The sequence below is a fragment of the Lissotriton helveticus genome, chromosome 9, assembly GCF_964261635.1.
Source record: "Lissotriton helveticus chromosome 9, aLisHel1.1, whole genome shotgun sequence".
NCBI lineage: Eukaryota > Metazoa > Chordata > Amphibia > Caudata > Salamandridae > Lissotriton > Lissotriton helveticus.
In genome coordinates this window covers 663,882,579-663,892,578 of record NC_136070.1, presented here as the reverse complement: position 1 = coordinate 663,892,578, position 10,000 = coordinate 663,882,579, and the positions used below count along the sequence as shown (strand labels likewise).

The following is a 10,000-nucleotide window of genomic DNA, read 5'->3' as shown; positions in this document are numbered from 1 at the left end:
GGCTCCCCTCGTTTACTTGACTATTTATTTATTTATTAGTTGCATTTGTGAGGCGCAACAGCTACCAAAAAAGGGTTTCCTGGCGCTGGAGTGAAAGTGAGTGGACTGTTAGCAGCTTCGGGAGAATTATTGGTTAAACAACCAGGTCTTCAGGGTTTTACGGAAGCAAGTGTAGACTGTTTCTTTCCGGATAGCAGAGGGGGAGGGAATTCCACAGAGAGGGGCCAAGGTAGGCAAAGGATCTGCGTCCTATCTTGGATAATTTGAATCTGGGTACAGCGAAATTCTCGTGGGTTGATGAACAGAGGAGACTGGTAGAAAATATGAGGGACACAGCCTCTGGGGAGAAGGTTCTAGAGGGTGCTGACGCCTGATTGGACGGAGTTTGGACTATATCTAATGACTTGGACGAGTTAATAGTTACAAGTTCTTTCTGTTGATTGCAATGTTACAATACTTCCTACGGCATTTTTTTGTTTTGCTATTGCTATATTTTGTATTACCTACTGGCGGTCGCCAGTAGGTAGTTATAGTTAGGACCTAGTTTCCATAGGAAAAGTATTTTTTGTTTTCCCAATACCTTTGGTGCCGGTTGAAGAATCTTCACAAACTCCTTTGGCGTTCCGGTCAGCTCCTATCCTGAAAGTTTCGTGGTGAATCGATAGGGGGGGTCCGCAAATCGGGCTTCCGCGCTTCGTTGTATTGAAGCTTCCCGGTGGGCCAGGTCCGGGGGCAGTGAAAAAAAAGTGGGGGGGGTCCCCCCACACTGCCCCGGGGACCGCCACCTCCCCGGGGCAAGATTGAGTTGCGCCGCAGGATACCTGCTCTCACTTTAAAAAAATCAAACCACATTGCTTTTCCACACGGTTGAGCTGCATGTCAGTTGGCCCTCAGGGACCCTCAGGACTCGAGGGAAATTAAGGCCCCAATTGATAACGTGCCAGGGGGCACGTTTGCACAGTGGTGCAGGGAGACATAGCAAGTGTGCAAACGCACCCCCCTGGCACATTGTAAATTGGGGGATTTAGTCCCCTCAATCCTCAGGGTCCCTGGGGGCAAACTATCCCTCCAGGTACCTCCAGTATGCGCCAGGGAGCTGCGTTGCAGAGAGGTGTTCCGAGGCCACGCCCCTTTTTACACCTCTCTAGGTTGCACTCCAACCTATGGTTTTTGGGTGACCTCAACATTTGGTTCGACAAACCAAATTTGCCCCATTCCAAAACAATCATCGCTGGCCTAGAAGCACTGAACGTGCAAACCCTCACACATCGCTGGACATATCCTAGATGTCATTTTTGTTAATACAGAACTAGTTACCTTTCAAACAATGACTCCAGTCACATGGTCAGACCACCACTTGCTTGCCTTCCAACATAAAACAATACTAAGCAACACACTTGAAACACTTAGAAACGCAACTAACATCCAGCAGAGATCTAGAAACAATATTCTGTTAAAAAAACGATATGGCTTCAGGAACTTTTGATATCCTGATAGCACTAAAAACCACAAAACAGAACAAAAGAAAACCAGCACCTTGGAGAAATACAGAAATTAAAGAGTTAAGACAACAAATTAGAAAGCTGCAACATGCCTGGCTCAAAACAAAAGCCAACCAAGACAAACTTTGCTTGCAAAAAATTAACAGATTGTAAAGTCCGACATCAAAAAAGCAAAGACAAATTACTATTCAGATAGAATTCAAAAAGATAAATGTGCAAATAAAGAATTATGTAAAATTCTCAATGAATTTCATAAACCAAATTGCCTAGAGGCCGCTCATCCCGATACTCAAGAGTTCAGACAAACTGGCAAATGATTGCATCTACAGCTCCTAGTTTGCCTTCGAGGTTTTGTTGGCTTTTTCCATGTACTCTGCTATCCTGGGACAAAGACCAAGCACATAGTCTATTATGTCCAGTTTGGGTTTTTTGAGAGGCTCCTCCTTGTCCTCCCTTAGCTGACTTTTCGCAGGATGGGCAAACTAAAGTTCCAAGGGACTACAACCCACTCTCTTCTGTGACACCTTTGTAAGCAAAAAGCAGGCATGGCAAAAGGACATCCCATCTCCTTCTGAGATGATCATGCCTTTTATGGTCTTGTTGAATATCTCAACTAGACGATTGGTTTGTGGGTATTATGGGGTGGTAAACTTATGTCACTCCACACTCAGCCCACACTGCTTCTAGCTAGCCTGACATGTAGTTATTGTCGGACACCACCTCCTTAGGGAAGACCACTCTAGTAAAATCACTTATGAGGGCTTTGGCAACTGCAGCATTAGTGTAATTCCTAAGATGTTGCTTCAGGATACCTGGTGCCATGATTCTTCAGTGTGAATCTGTTCCCCCGAGGCTGTATGGGGGGTCCAGGGGACCAACAGTGTCAATCTCCAACCTCTCAAAGGGTACCCCCAACTACTGGTATTAGAATTTTAATGGGGCCTTTGCTTTGCAACTACCTGGCTTGCCACTGGCTTGAGAGGTAACACAGTTGTACAACTCATTCATTTTCCGGGACATACCTGGCTTGTAGAAGTGGGTGACTGCTTATCTCTGTATTGTGTATTTGTATTGGATGATAATGTATATTTATATGTTGTTAACATTTATTGTATCTGTTTTGGTAGTGACGAATTGTACTTTTATGGATATTCTTTTTCCGAATAAAGATTATTTGAATTGAAGTGGGTGACTAACCTACTCCAAGTCTTTGTGTGGCCAAGATGCCCAGCTAGGGGGATGTCATGTGCTAATGAGAATAAAAACTCTCTGTACTGTTGAGGCACTACCACTCTATTGTGTCACCAGGTTTGGGCTCTCTGGCCTCAGTATACAGGAGTCTTTCCTCCCAGTAGGTTCTATGGGAGTCACAGATATCTCCCTTTTCCCGATCTGCATCTTGCTGTCTCCAACTCTCAAGAGTTGGACAGGTCCTCTGTCCCCGGCAAAGATAGAGGGTCCTTCTCGGCCTAGGACCTCTGCCGTGTGAGGTCCAAGTTCCTAGGGCTCATTTTACTCAAGGGCTGACAGGTCTTGTCCCTGAGGAAAGGAAAACTGCGCTTGTCGCCTCAGAAGTTGGTTTCCCACACTTTGTGCTTTTTCTCTTGGAGGGTTGTACCATTATTTCTGGCTCCAACTCCTTTTTCACCCTGGGCTTTGCACTGTGCTCGGGTTTTCACACACCCCAATTCAGGTATTCCCAGCATGGCTGAATGGGGTACTAGCTCTATCTCAGCCCATGCTGATGTCTCAAGATCATTTCCTTGCAGACATTTGTAGGGAAGTGCCCCTTTTTGAAATGGTCACCCCAATTCTTTTGCCTTGTACATAATTTGATTTCGACTGAAAGTTCACTGATTTCCTGCTAACCAGGTCCCCAGTGGCAGAGTTCTGTCCCAAAAACTGTTCAATTGTCCCCCCAATTGGTAAAACCTTTAGCACCCTCTGTAAGTCCCTAGTAGATACCTAGGGCCTAAGGTACTAAAAAGGGCACCTAAGGGCTGCAGCACAAATTGTGCAACTCTAAGGGACCCCTCGTCAAGCACATGCAAGACTGCCATTGCAGGCTGCATGTCGTGGTGCAGACAGAAGTGAAAGCACGCTTTGTCTCACATCCCTGTGTGCCATTTTCCCCTACCATTGCATGCCATATTTGTAAGTCACCCCTACAGCTGGTCTAAAAGCCCTAAGACAGGGTGCTGAATATTACATGGGATTAGCAGATATGCCCAAGTGCTGGTCAGTCCTATCTGATAGAGACATCTAGCCACAGATTCTTTAACTTAGAATATCCCCAGGCATCAGACTGGATCCAGAATTTTTTTGCAGCAGCACCTCTGCATGCCGGGGGACGGCACCACACGTCCCCGCCATGACGTCGTCCACGTACGTGATGTCGGCGAGGTCATATGAGTCCCTCCCGGCGCTGACATCAGTTTCCTTCTTTACCGCGTGCAACGCGGATGCAGAGTGAGCGGTTCCTCTGGCCTGATGTCAGGAACTGTGTGCGATGCCTTTGGGCTTTAAGACTTGTAAATCCTGTTCGCGGCAGATGTCCGCGACGGACCCTTATCTTATTTGTATGTGGTGTCTGGGCGAGCACCATGACTCCACGGACTGCGAAGCCTGCCAACGCCTGAAGCAGAAGTTTCGGCGGGAGCGCTGTATGAAGCTTCTCTCAGCATGGCTGTCCCGGTCGGAGTCGTCTCATCCCCTGGCCTCTTCATCACCGGTAGGTCCCTCTACAATCTGGTTCTGCCGTTGATCGCCCTCTGGGGCCCGGGGCTGTCATTCGCTACTTGGTAAGCCGAGGCGCCTGTCGCCAAAGTCTTCGACCTCCCCTTCTTCTGTTGTCCCGACAGTCGCTCCAACTCTGTCTGGCCTTTCCGGGTGTGTGGGTGATTTGGGCCCAAATTGAGGCATATGCCGCGGCTTTGCAGGCCTCCCTTGGGTCCTCTCCGGTTCCTGGGGCGTTCTCAGGGCCTCCGCTTCTTGCGGGATCCCCGACTGACTCGCCGGTGGGTTCGCCCCCGGCGCCAATTGAGACTTTGCCCCCCAGGAACATTGGAGATGTGGTGTCATTGGGGCGCGACGCAGTTGGGCCCCCCTCCACGACCCACGGCGCTTCTGCCGCGCCACATAGCCCCGCTGGGCTCCCTGTGTTGTCGCAGGTGGATGCCGGTGCTCATGGCCCTGCCTTGAGCACACCCCGGCCTTCCGGGCAAGCGACTGCCTGTTCCACCTCCTTGGGAGGTTTCATGATCTCCTCTTCTAAAGCGGTTCCTACGTGCCCTTACTGTACTAGGTATGATCCGGTATGGACATGTTTCATGCTCCTGGCTAAGTTCTGTCTCTACATATTTATGTGTTTATAAGTATATATGCTGGTTGCCATGGTATTCCTCTTCCTACGTTGCCACCTCTTTTCGAGGCTGCGAGGTCTGGACCAATATCTCCATGTGTGAGGGGAGCTTTTCGGAGTTGTTTGCAAGTTGCCCATAGGTTCCTCCCTGATTCAACCTACTGGGGTGATTTCCCAATTTAACAATTTAACAAATGCTCCCTTTTTGGTGTTAGACACTGTACTTGTCTGTTCTGGAGTGTTTGGTCTCGGATTCGGAGACTCTTCCCACAATTCTTTACCTTGGTGTTTTTGGCCACTTTCTTTGGATATATGCCTCTTTCCAAATTATCACCTACTATAGTAAAAGCTACGCCTGCGGGACAGCTCTTCTGATGGCAGTGGTCCTTGGCTACTACCTGCAAGTCTATATTGTGGGTTGTTTCTCACTTTGGCTTCATACTGCTCGGTCGGACACTCTTCTTCTTCTTGTGTACGCCACTTTAAGGTCTCTAGGGCCGTTTGCCTGCTGCATGTTTCTACCTGCTTCAGCGGGTTTAAAATTGATGCTATTCGCCCCTGTTTACTCTTTTTGGGATTGGGTGTGTATTTGGCGTGTTTCTTTCTCGGGTTCTAGCTCTTGCCTTTGGGCCCTTGGAACAGGCTCCTTCAGCCTTCCTTCTGTAGGCTAGTCTGTTAGGCTCTGGTTGCATCTCTTCAGGTTCTTTTCGAGCTTGGGTCGGTGTACTCATCGTGCGCCATTAAGTGGAGCGTGGTCCTTCTTCATCTCTCTTTCTTTGTTCTGGTATATGGCTCATGCCGTTCTACCTCTCATTTTTATACGGGTTTGGTGTAGCGCCATTCTGCCATTTTTAGGATGTCTACCATCCCGTTATTTATGCTCTTCCCAGTTGCTTGGGTTGCTGTCTGGCTGTTCTACCACAGCCTCCCCATTTATCCGTCACTCTGTTGCCGGATCAGATGCTTGGCGCTTTCTGTTGTTCTGTCGCAGACCCACCTCCCCTTTGGGGTATGGCTGTTGTATCTATTCTAAGTTAAGGAATCTGCAGCTAGATTTCTCTATTAGAGTAGATGTACGAGTTACTTATCTTCGGTAACGATGTATCTGGTAGACACGTTGTCTACCCGCAGATTCCTTAACGACCACCCAGCCTCCCCGTTCTGCGAGGACCTTGCCGAGTGGAGTTCTCCACTGGCCTCTTCAGTTGCCATTGGGTTATCTCAGGTCAGTTTGTTGCACGCCTCTGAGTGTACAGTTAACTTCTGCTGAGGGGCTTTTTTCCTGTAATACGGTGCCTTTTGATTCACGAGGAGATTAGTTTCCCTCTCCAGTTACCTTCCCTTCCTTCCGTCTTCTCTATTGACTCTGGGTCCTGGTCTCCTCTTGGTCATCCTCTTTGGAGGTCGCTTGTGCTCTGTTCCTAACCTCCGTTATTATAGGGAAAGGGCCAGTCTTTTCATACCTTCCTAGAGTGGACTGTTGTTCTTTCTGTGCTCCGTTCTTACTAAACGGCACAGTTTTACATGGCAATATCAGTCTATTTCTGTCCGTTGAGATGTTCTTCCGTTGTTGCACTCGGGAAAGGGCTTTCGCTTAGCTTGCGGGGCTCTTTCTCACAGCTTTTCACTTATATGTATGCAGTGTCTAATTCTGTCTTTTACGATGGCGTCTTCCACCACCCTCCCTCTTTATTCACTGATTTTTCATCCCTCGCACACTGTTCCCATACTTTCACAGTTTTTTGTTGGTGGCTCCGCATTGTGCAGCGGAAAAGTTTCTCCGAAGAAAACTGACGTCAGCGCGCCGGGAGGGACTTGTATGACCTCGCTGACATCACGTACGTGGACGATGGCAGGGCGGGGTCGTGTTGCGCCACCCCCCTGAGTGCTGAGCTTCTGCTGCAGAAAAATTCCGGATCCAGTCTGACGCCTGGGGATTTTCTAAGTTAAGGAGTCTGCGGCCAGACAACATCTCTACCAGATACATCGTTACCGAAGGTAAGTAACTCGTACATTACCGTCTGTGCAAGGGGACAGGGAACCCATTTTAAAAAAAGCTGGACAATGGTGTAAACAAGCTTTCCAGCTATGTGACAGCTTCACTGAAAATCGGAATATTTGGTATCAAACATCTCATACTGCTAAACTCATACTGATGCCAGTGTTGTATGTACCAATACATGCACCCAGAGGGCACCTTAGAAGTGCCCCATGAAAACCTACCAGCCTCTTGTGTGCTAGCTGACTAGTTCCTGCCAGCGTGCCACCTGATCGGCTGCTTTGATCTCCTAAGGTGAGAGCCTTTGCTCTCAGGAGACCCAGAGCAAAAGCCTGTCCGGGAAGAGGTTATAATACTCCCTCCCACAGGATGACCTGCAGATTAGCCTCCTTGGGCTAGTGAGCATCAAAGAAGAAGCAGCCGCTGTTGGAATGTGAGTCTAGCTTCCCTCAAAGGAAACTAAGCTGCCCCTCTTGTCCATTGCCCCTTTGGTTCCTGGACAGGCAGGGAAATTAGCTAGTCAGGTAGGCGTGCCACCTCCAGGCTAGTACCACCCCTAAAGTGGGCTAGTGTGAGGTGAATAAGATTTTTCAGAAGTAGCCATCTTTGTGACGGCATACGTAAGAATTCTTGGACAGGGTTATGCCCACTTCCCAGGGTCAGTAGCCCATTGGCTACTATCCTACACTCCTCTAATGCCCCTAAAGTCAGCACTTAGGGGAGCCCCTGACACCAGAAAAGCAGATCCTAATGACCTACGAAGAAGGACCGAAGAGCCGCAAAAGACTGACTAAAGGACCTGACTTGACCCGAGCCCTGCTGTCCTGTCTGCCATTCTCTATCGAAACTGCTCCAAAGATTACTCGTCCTGAAGCGGAGTAACTCGAGAACCTGGGAGGACTGCCTGCTCCAATAAAGACCTAGACTTCCAGAAGAACTGCAGAACTGTTCCCTATATCCTGCAGAAACTCCGAAAGAGGAGACTATGTGGCCTCCAAAACCAGACACCTGGAGCCACCACGGCACAATTCCCCTCTGGTCCGAATTGAAGTGGGCCACCGGTGTCAACAAGGTCCCCCATCCCTCCAGAGCTTGAATCCATCATGAATTCACCCCTCGTGGACTCCCTGACATCGCCTGCAGCCTCTGCATGCAGCCCCCCCTCGACTGCTCTGGTAAGGAAATCCGATGCCTTAAGACATCTCTGCATCTGTATGCCGAGGAGAAAAGGATACAGGTGTCCCTACATTCCCGAGCATCGCAAGCCTTATAACCCCCTTTTGCTGGTGTCCGTGAAGTGCCACTAGTGCAGTGGAGAATAACGAGGAGAACCTGTAGCATTAAATGCATATATTGCCAGCTGATAAGGACCTCCAGTTCCGAGTCACCTTTTATCTTATTTTAAAAATGTGGTCACCAGCTATCTTTAATTGAAGCTGTATTTAAACCCCAGTTTAACATGGGCATTATTCTGCTCTATTCAAGATGTTTTTTAACCTGAATTAAACTGTTCATTGGATTGATCACTGTGTAAATGTTCCAGTGCTTGGCGACTGAGTCTCAACCTGGGTCACCTGGAATTAGGGTGCTTCTTTTTCCACATAGTTATGAATTTGCCTTGTAATCCATCATCTGCTGTATAATATGCAGAGTTAAGCGTTTTTCTAGCTCAAAATAGATTAAAAGTTACTGAAAACGTGGTGATGTGGGTTCACACGCAGTGGAATATCATTTGCCAAATTTAACTGGCAATCTTTCAGTTGCTTTTTTCTGTTTTTGGTTGTTAAACTAGTACTAATGAGTTGAAGCCTTTTTCCATATTGTATTACTAATTGTAGAAATTGCTAAATAATTATTTGATTTTTTTTTTAAATTGCTGCATTATGCTGCATTATTTACCTTTTCTTGCTGCATAATTTAGTCATTCCTGATGCATAATTTGTTACTCCCCTGCCGCATAATTCCAGTGGCCCTGGGTTGAAGGGATATTTCTTAGTAAGCATGTGTTTCCCAAATGACAGCATTCTGTCAGATGGCTCAGAAACAGATGCTCTGCTTTTGCAGCGCATTCAGAGATACTTGCCATAGATTAGTGCTGACCATATGCACTTAGATGTTACCATACAGGTTGTGGTCTGTTGTGATAACTAATTTTAATTTGGGTTAATTTCCAGGAAGAACAGAAAACTATGAAATCGAAGATGAGGGAGAAGGTTCGGCCCAAAATGGGTAAAATTGATATAGACTACCAGAAATTGCATGACGCCTTCTTCAAGTGGCAGACCAAGCCAAAACTTACAATCCACGGGGATCTGTACTATGAGGTAACTCAAGACTCCTGGTATTGGAGGGGAAGGTTGGAGGGGTGGTGCTTTAGCCAGCAGTGGTTTCTCTATTATGTCGTAATTAAAACTGCTGAGGCTTCAGTTGCTATTGGAAGCTAATCAGATGAGACTCCAATACAACATGTTTTAGTTAAGATTGGATGCATTTCATGGTAAACTGACCAGAAATCAATGGACCAGTGGTTCAGCTTTGAACTTGAAATACACTCACTGAACTAATGTACTTGAGCATATGTAAGAGTCGTGTTGAATGTTCAGACCATGGAAAACCAACTTCTGTATGGGATTGTCCTTTGATTAGTTTAATCTAGTTTTATCTTACTTTTTTTTTAATCCGTTCTCTCAGGGCAAAGAGTTTGAAACACGGCTTAAGGAGAAGAAACCTGGAGACCTATCAGATGAACTGCGGATTGCACTGGGGATGCCTGTTGGCCTCGTAAGTTCATGTAATCAAAGTCTCAGGATTCCTAGTTTGTGAAGAAAGAACGCGGTCATAGGTTACAGGAAGGACAATGTAAATGCCCATTTATTTATAGAGTGTTTTATATCTGTATATAGCCAATTACTAAATACTCTGAAAGGTTTGAATGTATGTAAATTGAGGCCCACAGATCTGATTTTCTTCAAGATGTGACCGCATGGTAACACAGGGAAAACAATATTAGAAAGCGTCTAATCACTTTTGAGGACAACAATTAAAACATTGGATAACCTCTCTCAAAATAAAATGTCAAGGGTGTTACATGGATTCTGAGAATGAAGTCAGTTTATTCTATAAACTCCCCTCTTATTT

At 46.9% G+C, this 10,000-nt stretch overlaps 1 protein-coding gene across 1 annotated transcript in view; it reads left to right on the top strand.

Moving 5' to 3' along the window:
• SF3B2 (splicing factor 3b subunit 2) overlaps nucleotides 1-10,000 on the top strand; it is a 374,355-nt gene that overhangs the window by 237,857 nt on the left and 126,498 nt on the right. The window contains exons 13-14 of the mRNA XM_078660758.1: nucleotides 9,037-9,186; nucleotides 9,554-9,643. Coding sequence (XP_078516884.1) covers nucleotides 9,037-9,186; nucleotides 9,554-9,643 — 240 coding nt within the window. The remainder of the gene's footprint in view (nucleotides 1-9,036; nucleotides 9,187-9,553; nucleotides 9,644-10,000) is intronic.